Source organism: Ctenopharyngodon idella, chromosome 13 (assembly GCF_019924925.1).
Source record: "Ctenopharyngodon idella isolate HZGC_01 chromosome 13, HZGC01, whole genome shotgun sequence".
Classification (NCBI taxonomy): domain Eukaryota; kingdom Metazoa; phylum Chordata; class Actinopteri; order Cypriniformes; family Xenocyprididae; genus Ctenopharyngodon; species Ctenopharyngodon idella.
Window position 1 is genome coordinate 36,047,650 of NC_067232.1, and position 16,098 is coordinate 36,063,747.

The 16,098-nt window shown below is 36.2% G+C and overlaps 1 protein-coding gene across 5 annotated transcripts in view; it reads right to left on the bottom strand.

Moving 5' to 3' along the window:
- LOC127525251 (T-box transcription factor T-like) overlaps positions 1 to 16,098 on the bottom strand; it is a 34,639-nt gene that overhangs the window by 15,525 nt on the left and 3,016 nt on the right. For 4 of the 5 annotated variants that reach the window (XM_051917679.1, XM_051917676.1, XM_051917675.1 and 1 more), the window contains exons 3-7: positions 8,143 to 8,265; positions 6,859 to 7,014; positions 3,563 to 3,652; positions 3,308 to 3,443; positions 2,350 to 2,466 (exon numbers count right to left, since the gene is read on the bottom strand). Coding sequence is in view for 4 of the 5 variants with exons in the window: in XM_051917676.1 (XP_051773636.1) it covers positions 2,350 to 2,376 (27 nt within the window). In the remaining variant the exon portion in view is untranslated. The remainder of the gene's footprint in view (positions 1 to 2,349; positions 2,467 to 3,307; positions 3,444 to 3,562; positions 3,653 to 6,858; positions 7,015 to 8,142; positions 8,266 to 16,098) is intronic. The other variant, XM_051917677.1, reaches the window with a different exon arrangement.

Below are 16,098 nucleotides of genomic sequence, written 5' to 3' on the forward strand. Positions count from 1 at the left end.
AGACAACCATTTATAACTCAGATTTCGCTACACCTTGAGAGGTTTTTTTTTTTTTTTTTTAAGCTTCATTAATAAGCTTGGGATGAACACGTTTGTCGACTCCCTCATGTCATTCCAAACCTGTGCAGTTCTTTTTTTTTTTTCTATGAAACACAAAAGAAGATACTTTTCAAGAATGTTTCAGTTGTTTTACCCATGCAATGAAAGTGAGTCAACCCTACTGACTTTTTAAAAAAAATTTATTATATGAATTTGTGTGAATTATCCTTTTAAGTTTGCATTATTGAGGATGAACATAATGAACACAATGCCTGGTTGACATGACTTTGTCTTCTACTTCTCTCTGAAACTGATCTCCACCTTTTTCCCACTTTGCAAAATGGCCAAGCCTGAGCTGTACGTGCAAGCAACCCTTGGAGTGAGCATAGGGTTAATATATTCCTAATGATGTGCTACTTCTCAAGAAGAGCCTCGGACACAACCCAGCTCACACCCGATAACACTGCACACCCGGGTGAGGACACACTTTGTCTGCTGGGTGCAAACTGGCCATCCAGAGTGATGCAGTGCAGGACAGTGTTTCTTCATAGCACTGTGTAGCAGCTAAAAGACCTGTAACAAGCCTGTAAACTACACATCAACAGAGAGAATGAGAGTAAAAGTCATTTGAGAAAGAAAAGGAGATTGTATTGATGAATGAGTTTAGCTATAAGTAGAGCCTACAAACTTTGGATTCAAAATAAATGTTCTGGAAAAAAAAACACGGGTGTGTAAGTGGACAAATATATTGGGAACAATTTGTTCAGTGTATTTCTCCTTTCAACTCAGTGATGATGGAGCAATGTTCCTCAGACATATTTGACTGTCCACCCTGAAAATAAAAAAGTGTGAAATTCAACATAGCAGATAGATATTGTGACTCAGTATCTCTCATAGAAACCAAACAATCTGAGGTAAATATAAAAAGAAACAGACTCAAATGTATAATTTATAAATCTCAAATATCTCTATTTCTGGGCTCATCTGTGATTATTGTGGCTGTGAAGTTTGACAAGCTGTACTGAACTAAGTAATCACCCTGCCACAGTGACCCAGGGGAAAATCCTATTGCTCAGAGGTTGCTCTTTCATAGTTCAGGAGATGTTACAAAGTTTTTAGTTAAAATGCTTTAGAAGAAATAAAAATTGAAACAAAAGAAACCATTGTTGGTGATAAAATCAGTGTGGATTAGCATAGCTCAAATCATTCAGTCTTGAAAGAACGTGAAGAGAAATGTGTGATTTTGATATTTTCATATTTCATAGAAAACTCTTATTAACAGACTTTGGTATCTTGCCAAACTGTGAATGTGATTTCACCAAGTACAACACGTTCCTGGACTTTGTTGGTCATTGAACAACATTCTAATTAACTTTAACAGATTTAATCAGATTTAAGGGACAAGTTTACAGTTTATGTCAAGTTTACAACCAGGTTTAGGTGCTTCTACATCAGTGTTATTCACCTATCATTTCCCTCTGATTTCAGGGATAAGTTATGGGTAGGGTTAGGTTTAGGGGTAGGACTAAATTTTCGGACAGGAATGTTGTTCTAGGATCAACAAAATATACTGATCCAGGAACATGTCTTAATTGACAAAATCACGGTAACCTTGGGAAACCTGAGCATGGTTTGAGATATTGTTGAAATTTATTCTAAAAACTCTACAGGAGATAAATATGAGATTTCTATATGAGAAAAATCTAAATCTTTAAACTCACTGCTATGTAGGAGAAACTATTGAGATATAAAAGAGATTTGTATCGGAGATCTATCTATAGATAGAGAGACATTTTCTTTCTTGGAAAGGTTGTTTAAGGAGATCTTTTCCAAACAGTTTAATTCATTCCCTAACCTCCGGCATGATGTGACATCCCAGGCCAAATTGGTCAGTCTCTTTTGTGTGTGAAATGAATTAGACATTCTCCCCTGGGTGATGTTTGCCCATGATATGCTGACTGAAGGAGATCCTCCTCCTCTACTGAGGGGAGGGGATCATCTCACTGCTACGTGAACAATCAATTCTCTTTTCCCTTAGAGTTGAGGTTAAAATGGCTTCCAGCAGAATGTGTGTTTGTGTAAGGCCAACAGTGCAAACAGCATGGAGAGAGAAGAGAGTTGCAGCCATTTCAGCCCCAGCAGCATTTTAAATAGTCTAAATAGAGGTTAATTTCAGTTTTTCTTTGGTTAAAATGAACTGAAAAGGTTTTGTAAAAATGAGTAGCAAAGAAAGAAGGCAGAAAGGCAACTGAATACAACATTCAGCTGAAGAGCTGCGGTCAGTGACTTATTGAATGAGCAGAAACATACATGTTCGTGTTGTGGCTGTGAAGTCATCGGATGTGATCTGAAGTTTCAGTAGAGATCCAGACTTCTGTTTTAGCAGGTCCTTAAGAGTCACATCTGAGCTGGAATTACTGCTGTTCTCTGTCAGCATGAAATGACAATGACAACAAATATGAATCCAAAGTTTTGCAGATTTAAACTTAAGTAGCAAAAAATAGTGTTAGGGTTGGTAAGTTTGATTCATTTCTGTGTATTTACAGTAAAAGTGTGACCATTTCAATGAATTGATCATCAAATTCATTTTTGTTTTGTACATTATCTCTTAAAAACTACATAGTATGGTATATAGTAAAGTAAATATTGCTGCTTGTTGCAATGTATTGCTATATTAGTGCATAGAAATTTAAATTATTAACATTCTGCTTTGTGTTCAATTAAGTGATTATTAAATGATTTATGTTATTAATCTTTTATTATTATTATTTTATTATTTTATTATTATTTTAACCTATATTTTCACTATATTTCACTACTTATAGTAAAGGGATAGTTCACCCAAAAATTATTCACCCTCATGTTGTTCCAGACCTGTATGAGTTTCTTTCTTCTTCTTTTTTTAACACAAAATAAGATATTTTAAAGAATGTTGGTGATCAAACAGTTGACGGTAGCCACTGACTTCCATAGTAGGAAAAAAAAAATACTATGGAAGTCAATGGCTACCGTCAACTGTTTGATTACCAACATTTTTTAAAATATCTTCTTCTGTGTTCAACAGAAGAAAGACACTCATACAGGTTTGGAACAACTTGAGGATGAGTAAATGACAAAATTTTCATTTTTGGGTGAGCTATCCCTTTAAAAATTTTGAACCAACTTGGTTACAATTCCTGTTTGGTTGAAATGATGGAAAAATATTTTAGTTATATTACCCATCACAAGGTATTACTATGGTACCTTGTCTAGAAAAACATTGCAATACCATTGCCAATTGCTTGTAGTTGCTTCTCTAGTTGACTTGTGCTTCTGTGTTGTTCTGCCCAGACCCTGAACACCTCCTGCTCCCTGCGGCTCTGAAGATACCCTTGTCGGGTCAGCTTTTTCTGCAGTTCCAGAACCTCATGAAGACCAGATTAAAGATTAGATTAGATGATTAATCGTGTGCATTCATTCTTAAGTCCAAACATTATCTCCTAGTAAATATCCATGGAGAAAGAAAGCCGAGTAATGCTCTCACCAGGTAGTGACGTGTTTTAGGTAGACACTCCAAGTATGCGTCATTATGTCTGAGGGTTGATCTGGCGACCCTCTGAATAGTGACAAACTTCTGTGACAGAAAGATTAAATTGAGGATGGAAAGACAATGGAATCTCTAACTGCTGATTGCAGACACTGATAACAAATTTGGGCACAGCTTGAACTTTGTTGAAATCTATTTAGAAACTGAAGAGACACATCTGAGGTATTTTTCTCCAGACAGAAATCTGACATTTAAACTCCATTTGCTCTCCATTTAAGCTAATTTCTGTCTAGAACATTTGAGATTTCATTTGCGATTTTTTCCTATGTGTAAGCATTCCCATTTCAAGGGTCCAGTGAGGACCCCTGTCTTTCAGTAGAGCATACAAATCAAATAAGAAGTAAACATGCAACCACAGGAAGCCATTAACTGCAACAGGGACCAATTAGGCCCCAGCAGGTGTCCATGGCTTGGCCTGCTTTGGTCCTGGCTCATCATCATGAAGTCTGGACAAAGTTTTTCAGGCAGAGCTGAGGAAACAACAGGGCAGTTTCATTTGCTCAGCAATTTGTACCAAAGGTTTCCTACTGGCAGCCCATAAAGTCCTTTATAGCTCTCCCTTTGTCCTCCCCTCCAGTGCTGGTCATTAGAGGACACAATTACAGACCACTGAAGAAGGCTGGCTTTTATAGGAGGAGATTGATAAGCCAAAGACCCCTCCCCCACATCCTTACCCCCCAGTTTCTACCTCTTATTCTCCTCAACCCAGACGGCCAAAATCAAAGTCAATCACAAGTCCACACCAACTGCTTCCCCTATATTACAATGACAGGCTTCCTCAATCCTCTGGACTTCAGTAACACTTCAAAGTGGCACTGGGAAACACACATCTACTCTCCTACAATGAGTTACACTACAACATTCTAGATTCATTTTTGCTCAAGAGATGTTTCATGCTGTTTTGTACATGTTTTAGCCTAACTTCACTTCAGTAAAGCACCTCTAACCACTTTTTTTTTTCTTTTTTTTTGTGGTGAGAGATCGCTCTCATAGTTAAGACTTAACTTAATGGAACTGAATATCTACTTTAGCTCAATTGTTTCTCCTAAATTTCCTTTTAGGTGGAATAAAAATATACACAAGAGACAATTTAGACAATTGTTGACACTCAGCAGGAGTACAAAATATATATGGACTTATAAAATATATATGGACAGTATAGGCCAGTTTATTAGGGTCTTGGGAGAATTTGATGGGAAAAAATTAGGGTAAAATTAGGATAAGTTCTCTAACTTTTCAACATTTGATCTCAATTTACAGTTTTTTTTTAAACTGCTTACACACCAAATCTGCAAAACTATATACTAATTCTTGGCCTTCGACTCACTTTTCAATTTCATTAAACACTTTTTACAAAACACAACACACAATTCTCTATGTAACACACAAAAATCTAACAGGAAGTATCTTGATTTCCTTTTTCAAACACAACCATTGTTTCTGTCCAACTACACATGGTTAATGTATTTCTTTTCTTTTGTACTGTGTAATACTGTATTCACAACCACAAATGCTTACACTAAAAAAAAAAAAAAAAAAAAGTTTGGTTTCAATCTTGCTTTCGTGTTTACCATGAATTTTTCAACATCTCTCTGCCAATTACTTTCAATCTTGTACAGAAATGTACATAGCTTATGAAAGAAGAGCTTTAGGTTTTGAATAATTGTGTGCATATGATATATCCAAAAATAGAATATTATGGCAAAGGTGTTTGCAACGTAAGACAAATGTTTGCTTTTGAAATGCGCTTGTGATATTTTGAATGCAGTGCTTCATTTTGCAAGAGATGTGAGGCATTTTGCATTTTGTGTGTGCAATTCTTGGATTTGTGTGTAAAGTTTTGAAAAAAAAAAAAAAAAAGAGGCAAAGTTTTGAAAATGTGTGTAAGCAGTTGAAAAAAAAAAACTGTAATCGCTCTGATGGAGAGACAGGAAATGGGTACCTTTATTTGAAATGTTAATGGATGGTGTAGATGATGTGTCTGATACTCTAACATATGGGTATATGGGTATCTGTGTATGTGTCGGGTGGTGATTGGCTTTGGCCAGAATGTCTAGGAGCTCATTTCAGATGGTAGAGGAAGTTTGAGACTGATATGTGAGTTTGGTTTACAATAAACACCAGTAACGACATTCTACTATCCTGTACAGAAGGTCACCTTATTTGTAAGGGACACTGGATTAGTTCTGTAGGGGAAGTGGGCTATATCCAAATTTATTTATTTAGTTTATTTTTTTTATTTTTTAGGTAAAGGCCCAATTGCATAAAAGCTTGTTTTTTTCCCCCCTTGCAGTGAAATGTGAAGTGATTCACAAACTAGTTCTAAATGAGAACAATATATTTTGAGTTCTGCCCGCCATTTAAATACCATTATATTTACAATTTCTGTTGGCTAAAACAATAGATTGATATTTTTAAATGTTACCTTTCCAGTTTTATTTTATTTTTATTAACTAGTTGCCAGGCCAACATTTCTCATTTAAATTCATGTTAAACTTGATAACTAAATAACTAAAACTGGAGAGAGAGAGAGAGAGAGAGAGAAAAAAAAAACAAACATTTTAAATGATTTAAAAAATAATAATAAAAATGACAAAAAAAAAAAAAAGAAAAACAAGACTGGTAAAACTTTATCTAAAATTAAAATGCAAAACAAAGGATATAAAACAAAACTAATTCAAAATATTAATAAAAACTATAATAGTATCTAACTAAAATAGCACTGGTTGGAAAGACTGATATAATATTAGCATGATAATATGACAACTTACCCCAGTGGAAAGACTTTAAAGGTAACTTGTGAATACACAGAAATACTTTCAAACGTAAAACTAAAGCTACTCTAAGCAGTTTACTTGACAACTAGCCCAGGTCTCCCTTATAATCAAATTTGATAAGGAAAAACTGGGAAGAAATGCTTAAAATGCCTTAAATATAAAGAGGTCCAACGGAAAACAATGCAACCTTTTCTCTCTTGCCCTGCATCTGCATCAGTGTGCATACTATCCACCTTATCCGCACTAAATAGTATTGAATATTACTAATTTCACATACTATTTAGGATAGATAGTATGCACATTGAGACGCAGGCCAAGTTGTTGTTGTTTTTTTTCTTTGTTTTTTTTTTTTCTCAGCACTGCCTTCTACTGGCGAAATTTAGTAACAGCTACGCTTGCTTTATGCTCTTTGTAATGAAAACAATGTGATTAGTCATTGATACCAGGAGGGTTTACCTGATCTTTAAGTCCTTTCCTGAGATTGGAATTATCTGGATCATGGGTCTTCATCTCTTGCCTTTGTCTTTGAACTTTTTCCCTCAGTAATGTAGCATACTGATATGAAAGCATGTCTTTCAAGCGGTGTATTCTGTAGTACGTCTCTAGATGGCGCTAGATTGTAAGGAAAAAGAGAACGAAAGCATCAGCGTGTGACAACATAACATAAGAGAGCAAAAAAGAACAACACGTAATTTTGTGAAACTTGTCAACTCTTTTATCCATACAGAATATTTATTAATATATTCATGGAGAAAATAATCTTAAATAATATGACTTCCAATAAATAATTAGATCTGATCATTTAGTTGCTTTGTTTAATTGTTGATTAGACTATTGAAATTGATATAGGCTACACTGCCACATTAAACGTGTTAGTATAAAATGCTTATAAAATGCTTAATGCTTAATTGGTTAAATTTACCTATTTAAAAAGTCAATGTGTGTAATTTTACTGTAAAATATATATTCATATTTTTAAAGTATGAATAATGCTGCGTTCACGCCATGTCGTAATTACCGTAATTTTGAGATGACGCGTGACGTTCTATTCGGAGCTGTTCTGGAATTATGCGTTACTCTGGCAACAGTATCAACGTCTAAATGAATCTGCCGCGGTCAGGTGGTACAGCGGTCACGAGGTACAAGAACGAGCTCGCAGAAAATTCCCATCTTACAAGTTGTAATTACGAGCTTTACGAGGACGTGAACGCTTTTTACAAGTTGAAATCTCGCAATTACGGTAATTACGACGTGGCGTGAACGCACCATATATGCGCCAATTTAATGGCACATTTCTAGCAACCACAGCTGCCAATGTGAGTAATCAAACTGTAAAAGATAATAAAATGAATTATTCTTTTTTACAGTGCCACAGTGCAGTGTATATTGATACTCTAGTATAAAGTGAGAAAAATAACTAGCACACTGTTATCTTTTTCTACATAGGTGAGGTTTCTAAATGGACTTCACTTTGTGTCTATAGTAATCAGCAAGAAACAGTGACAGTTGACAGTGTTTGCACCTGGGCCTTTGTTCTGGCATGCAGCAGTCTTTCAATCCATCAAGGCATCCTGATTACTAATTGGGTTTATTATGTGCAGCTGCAATTTAATGCCAGTTTAAGCAGACTATCTTAAACATTCAGAGACTTTGAGAGTGATTTGACATGATGTTTTCTCTACAGTTCATATGAAGCACATTCTGATGGTCATTTGATTAGGAACAGAATACTGATAGTACCTGATCTAGAAGAGCTTTTCGTTTTGTCTCAAGGACTTGATCAGAATCCACAGCATAAGCAGAAGTCACTGCCATGTGGCTTTGCTGTCTCCTCTGCTTCTGACGTTCAGATAGACTGGCTGCCTTTTGAAGAGAAAATCACACTTGGATGAGAACACACAACAGCAGCTGTGCTCTTGTCTTCTCTCGTCAGAGATCACAGCACACCAGTGAGTAATTGCATGGGTTTTCCTGAATTGGCCAGTAATCAGTCTCAAATGGTAAAGAAACTAAGCTTGTACGATTGAAGACCACAAATTACAGTAATAAGCCACAAGATGCTGTTTGTAACAGTGATTCTTCCATGGCTAAAGGATGTAGGTCATTCCCATCCAGTACATTTTCATGTCTCTGTCATATACAGTATCTCACAGAAGTGAGTACACCCCTCACATTTTTGTAAATATTTTATTATACCTTTTCATGTGACAACACAAGGACAACACAAAAAAATGACACTTTGCTACAATGTAAAGTAATGAGTGTACAGCTTGTATAACAGTGTAAATTTGCTGTCCCCTCAAAATAACTCAACACACAGTCATTAATGTCTAAACCGCTGGCCACAAAAGTGAGTACACCCCTAAGTGAAAATGTCCAAATTGGGCCCAAAGTGTCAATATTTTGTGTGGCCACCATTATTTTCCAGCACTGCCTTAACCCTCTTGGGCATGGAGTTCACCAGAGCTTCACAGGTTGCCACTGGAGTCCTCTTCCACTCCTCCATGACGACATCAAGGAGCCGTTTTAGGATGCCCCACAGATGCTCAATAGGGTTTAGGTACCCTCAGCTTCTTTAGCAAGGCAGTGGTCGTCTTGGAGGTGTGTTTGGGGTCGTTATCATGTTGGATCACTGGCCCTGCGGCCCAGTCTCCGAAGGGAGGGGATCATGCTCTGCTCATTCATGGTTCCCTCAATGAACTGTAGCTCCCCAGTGCCGGCAGCACTCGTGCAGCCCCAGACCATGACACTCCCACCACCATGCTTGACTGTAGGCAAGGCACACTTGTCTTTGTACTCCTCACCTGGTTGCCGCCACACACGCTTGACACCATCTGAACCAAATAAGTTTATCTTGGTTTCATCAGACTACAGGACATGGTTCCAGTAATCCATGTCCTTAGCTTGTCTTCAGCAAACTGTTTGCGGGCTTTCTTGTGCATCATCTTTAGAAAAGGGTTCCTTCTGGGATGACAGCCATACAGACCAATTTGATGCAGTGTGTGGCGTATGGTCTGAGCACTGACAGGCTGACCCCCGACCCCTTCAACCTCTGCAGCAATGCTGGCAGCACTCATACATCTATTTCTCAAACACAACCTCTTTATATGACGCTGAGCACGTGCACTCAACTTCTTTGGTCGACCATGGCGAGGCCTGTTCTGAGCGTAACCTGTCCTGTTAAACTGCTGTATGGTCTTGGCCACCATGCTGCAGCTCAGTTTCAGGGTCTTGGCCATCATCTTATAGCCTACGCCATCTTTATGTAGAGCAATAATTTTTTTTTTTCAGATCCTCAGAGAGTTCTTTGCCATGAGGTGCCATGTTGAACTTCCAGTGACCAGAGTGAGAGCGATAACACCAAATTTAACACACCTGCTCCCCATTCACACCTGAGACCTTGTAACACTAATGAGTCACATGACACCGGGGAGAGAAAATGGCTAATTGGGCCCAATTTGGACATTTTTACTTAGGGGTGTACTCGCTTTTGTGGCCAGTGGTTTAGGCATTAAAGGCTGTGTGTTGAGTTATTTTGAGGGAACAGCGAATTTACACTGTTATACAAGCTGTACACTCACTACTTTACATTGTAGCAAAGTGTCATTTCTTCAGTGTTGTCACATGAAAAGATATAATAAAATATTTACAAAAATGTGAGGGGTGTACTCACTTATGTGAGATACTGTATGTCTTAATATATTGGATAAAATTGTTAAACTGCAGTTCAACTGCAGATCACATTAGTTCTTTTACAGTTAAGTGAAAATAGGGCTGAATTTCACTATTTTGGTTTGTTGCTATTTTTGTACTAGAAAACTTCTAAAATGAAAATTGATGACTTAGAAAGCGATTGGTGATTTCTTTAAAAAATATTCCAGGTGTTTCTAATTTTTTTTTTTCTTTTTGTAATCAAAAAGTATCTTTTTTTTAATACTGATGTAATTAGTAATCAATTATGAGACTTCAATGTCAGTCTTATTATTCTTCTGTAATATCCCTTTAACCAAACCCAGGTCCTTAATGACGTCATACACCAGAAAGTGACATAATTTTTGTGGGCAAACAGCAAAACCACACAAACATTAATTTTTAGTTTTTGAAGGTTTTTTTTTTCTGCTGAACAGGAACAACCTGGGTTTTCTTAAAAACCTAAAACACCTATTATTGCTTTTAAAAATGGCAGCAACATCACCATGATAAAACGCCAAATAAATGTATTTTATTTATGATGATACCCGGAATAAACTTTTTTTTCCCCCGTAAATAATAATATATGCATCTTGATGTTTTAGAATGTGCACTCATGGGTGTGTCATTTTACAGTGGCTTCATGTGTGGCTCATACAATCAAAATTTTGAGGTGAAACTAATTTCTGTCATGACAACTCTCTGAGTGTTTGGCATGGTAATGGATATGACAATGTTGATATGTTTGGACTTGGCGGAATAGATCTGCTACGCTGCTGCTGTTATTGTTGCTGCTGTTGGTTATTGCTGCGGCTGCTGCTGCAAAGCAAGTACGGGACTTGCTATACTGCCAATACATTCACGACACGCTGCTGTGAGCAAGCAAGACATGCTGCTGCTGTACAAAATAGCATACATGATTTACCCATCCCAGTTGAAAAAAAAAAGTACACTTCCATAATGTACTTAAAGTGCTCTATTTTCATGCACAAATTTTGTATTTAATATACTAAAAATTATTCTGTAACACTTTGTTTTACAGTGTTATTGTTACACGTTACATGTAGTTACTATAGCTATATAATAAATAGAAATTATATAATTACATGCAATTAACCCTAAACCAAACCCTCATCCTAACTCTATAGTAAGTACATGTAGTTAATTATTATTACAGTACAGAGTAAAAAAAAAAAAAAAAATTAACTAACAGATATCACCATTCTCCCCAGCTGATTGATTACATTAAAAATTGCAAACATTTTTTGTATTACAAGTTTTCTGAAATGTTATGTTTAAATATGCAAACGAGGCATTATTGCATACATTTCTAGAACAAAAAATCTGAATATTGGATGAAGTCAGTTTCAAAATTCTCATTTATTTTTTATTTTTTTTTACATTAAATTCAAATGTTTTTATAGAGGGAATTTTGGATATCTATTTTGATCACTCCATAAATCAGAAAATACTGTCAACAGCCAGAAAAAACAAAACAAACAAAAAAACATTTTTTTTAGGAATAAAATGTTGTATAAAATCAGGCAAATTATATATCAACAAATTCCTCTGTAAAAACCTTCAGAATATAGAGAGGAATAAAACTGTAAAGTTTGGTGTATGTAAGTTCTGCTGAAGTGGAGATTTCTGACTCAGAGCATTTTGAGAAAACGGCCTTTAAAGATATTTACTGTAACTGAAATCTACAGACTCAAATAAATAAAGTGATATAAAATATACACTTAAAAGTGTATTTTGGATGTTTTCTTTCCATCAGTCTGAAAAAATATGAAAAGCCAAAAAGCACAACATCTCAAAATTGACAGGTGCATGAAAAAACAGTGTTTTTGCCTGTAGTGTCCCCCTTAAATGTACAATTACACTGTAATACTAAACCAATTATTCTTTAGTACTTCTTAAGATAATCTCAAGAACATCTAAGTGTACTTAACTGTTCTATTTTGAGACACCATGAATATGAACTAAAACGTGCTTTTCACATACTATCTCTATATTAAAAATGTATTTAATTACCACTTGTACTACACTTGAACTAGTGTATGAAAGATGGGTTCAAGTGTACAAGTAACAACTAAATACATTTTTAAAACAGAGATAGTATGTTAAAAGCACATTTTATTTCATATTCATGGTGTCTCAAAACAGCACAGTTAAGTACACTTAGATGTTCTTAAGATTATCTTAAGAAGTACTAAAGAAGCATTTTTAGTATATTGAGTACAAACTTAGAGCACGAAAATAGAGCACTTTAAGTACATTATGGAAGTGTACTTTTTTTTTCACCTGGGGTAGCATATCTATGTGTAGCTGGGGAAGGTGGAGGGTTTCTGAAAGTGTGCTGCACTGCTAAGCAAATACTGACCAAGTATTTGAATGTTGAGCAGCGAGCTTATTGGCTACTGATACAGCAGGAACCAATCAGCTGTGCCCTATAGAGAATAATTTGATTGCAAGCAGATTGAGTTAAGGACCTATCAGACTGTGCCATCTAGAGTTTCATGACCGAACTTTGTATTTTATTTATACAATAAAATACACAGAGAGCCAGTAAATTTTTTGTTAGTCTCTGTTCAGCTTCCCAGAAACCCATTTCATAAGGCTGTTATTTGTCATTGCCTCAATACACCACTGTCCAGGACAGATAAGTCTCTACTGCTGGCACTCACTTCTTATGTAATACTGGCCTCTTATAATGCTGGACACTTATTGTTGCACAACTCTTCCTGTGCACCACTGACTTAGGAATCCTCTGGAATTATTGGCAGGTACAACACTGGTTAAGGTTTGACATGAACTACATAGTTAGAGCTGTTTCAAAGGTTTCAGAGCATACAACTAGTGTCCTGTGAATTCAGAAACAGGTGGTATGATGTTTTTTTTAAACATAATTTCTTACAATAATTAAAAACATTTCCCACCATGTATTATAACAGTACAAGGGGCTACTGTATAAGAAACAGATGCATAAATAATATTTTTTTCTCATGGAAGAGTAGCTGCAAATGTCTACACTAGTCAAGTATTAAATAATTCAATAAGAATGACATTATGAGACAAATACCTGCATGTTAAGCAAGCGTATAAAACACAAAGGGAAGAGCAGACTGTCCTTTTCCTTGTACAGGCACTTCATGAGTTTGTGGCGTGTCGATCTCTGGAAAAGGCCAGCCGAGCTGGCAAACATTCCTTCATTTTACAGGCTCTGCCCATTTAGGAAGTGGATGCTTTGTGGCCGTTCACAAAGAACGTTAGAGGAAGGCATTATTAATCAGTTTGTTGCCACAGCAATAAGAGAAGGGTGAAGGGGCACATAGTTATCTTGTCTGTTAAATAAGAAAGTGTCATTGAAGGATGGCTGGAAGTGGGCGCTTTAGTAGCCTATCGTCTGTGTCAGCCATCATGAATCAAAGCTAGGCAGTTTCACACAGCTGGACAATACGAGTGCAAATATTGAGAAATTTAACAAATCCTGGTTTGCTTTTAACTTGTGGTTCAGTAAGTGAGTTGGATTAAAGGGTTAGTTCACCCCCAATAATGAACATTATGCCATTAATTACTCACCCTCATGTCGTTCCAAACTCATAAGACTTTCGTTCATCTTCGGAACACAAATGAAGATCTTTTTGATGAAATCTGAGATATTTCTGTCCCTCCTTTGACTGCCTTTGCAACTACCTCTTTGACGCTTCAAAAAGATCATAAACAGATCAGACTAATCCATATGAATTGAGCGGTTTAGTCCAAATTTTCTGAAAAGACTCGATCGTTTTGTATGATGAAAATTTAGGCTTTTATTCGCATGTAAACATTGATCAGCGAACATAAACAGAAGCTCAAAAGAGCAAGAACAAACCTCTTCCGGAAGCTCAAATATGCTGCGTAACACACGAGAATGAACCTCATTGGTTATGCAGCACATTTGAGCTTCTGAAAATTTGGACTAAACTGCTCGATTTATAATGATTAGTTTTCCCATCTCTTTATGAATTTTTTGAAGCGTCAAAGTGTCAGCTGCAAATGCAGTCAATGGAGAGATAGAAAGCTCTCAGATTTTATCAAAAAGATCTTCATTTGCGTTCCAAAGATGAACGAAAGTCTTACAGGTTTAGAACGACACGAGGGTGAGTAATTAATGACAATTTTCATTTTGGGGTGAACTAACCCTTTAAGTTGATTGAGTTGAATGCTCTCTAGAATCTGGCACATAGTGGATAGGGATAGGGAATGATTAAGATTCCCTTGATGCGAATAAAATCTGGTTTCACGTTAGTGTCACGCAAACAGCAGCACACAGAGTCTGCTCTGGTCCATAGACACGATAGCACAGAGCGGATCATATGCGCAAGTCGGTGCAGACCACAAAGCGTATTGGACCTATTTGAATTCTGCACAGAATGCTGTATTTTAAAGCGAAATGGAGATTAGGAGGAGAAACGGTTAGAGATTAGAAGGAAACTGAGGCTTTACCAAGCTCAACGGCTCTGGCTGATCTGTGATATAAATGAAAAGCTATTGGCTATTTTAAAAAGGGGGAGGAGCCGTTCGATATGTCCCGCCCTGTCTTCCTGTTTCAGTTGAAATTACGTCAACACACTGAATAGTGCTGCACATTCCAAGACACTTCAGTGGGCCTTAAAGTCAGTTTTCTATCCGCATCATATGGAAGCTTACTTCTGTCATGAAATAAAACATTAAAAAGGTAAATGCGACTTTTTATCTCCAAACTCTGACTTTTTTTCTGGCAGTTGCAAGTTTAGATATCTCACAATAACTCGTAACTTAAAGAAATAAAGTCAGTATTGTGAGATATATAAAAAAATAAGAATTGTAAGATATAGGCCTACAGTAAACTTGCAATTAATAAAGGTAATTGCGAGTTCTTGCAATTACAAGTTTATAACTCAGTTGACTTTTTTTCCTTAGAATTGTGATATAAACTTGCAATTGAGTTAGTATAAACTCTGAATTGTGAAACAAACTCACAATTATTTTTATATAAATTAGGCTACTAGGACAGCCTGCTCTCATTGTTAATACGTAGGTATTAATACGTAACTTTCAAAGACACGAAACGTACATTTTTGTACGTTTAGAAAGGTGCTAAAACGTACAATATTGACGTAATTATGGCACTAAAACGTAAAAATACTTACGTTTTTACAGCGAAAAAACGTAAAACGTTTACAAATATTTAATGTCATAAAGATATATGTATAATTTCCATTTTATCGTTTTGTAGATAAATGCAAGACCCCTAAAACCCATCCCGAACCTAAACCTACCCATTTTTTTTTTTACAGAATGTTAAAAGAATAAAACATAAAGAATGACAATTTTAGTAAAAATATAACATTAAAACGATATTTTGAGCCACTAATCCTACACCTACCCCTAAACCTACCCATAACCATTTCTTTAAACTACCTACTGTTATAAATAAAAGAATGACAGACAAACAAGCGTAATCACAATAATTTATTTTTTGCGAAAATGTCAAAAGTGGTACCAAAAAGTAGTTCAAATGATGATGAGTTCCAGTCACAGTCCTCTCTGGCGGTAATAGTTTTTATAGGGTACAGAGCAGAATTTAACTTATTAATCAATGAAAATATGATAAATCCGGCTTCTCTCCGTGAAGGTGCGCACCCATTTCAAATGTCAATCCACTGAAACACGGCATGTCGCAATCTGTGACGAAGCAGGTGAGAACCAATGAGCGTTCGATATCAGTGCCGTAAACCATGTCGTAACGCTTCTCGAGGGTGGCGCTACTTTCAAATTTGAATCATAACGAGCGCGAGCTTTGACTGTGACGGTCGCTGTTGTTGAGAATCAAGATGAAGATTGATTGATAAAGGGCTGAATTTGGATCTGTTCCTTACAAACATATGGATTCTAAAGATTTGGAGTACAGCGAACAAATAAAATGGATGTGATTTGTGAATTTATGTCGTGCTTTGGTGTATCTTATGGATGTATTGTCAG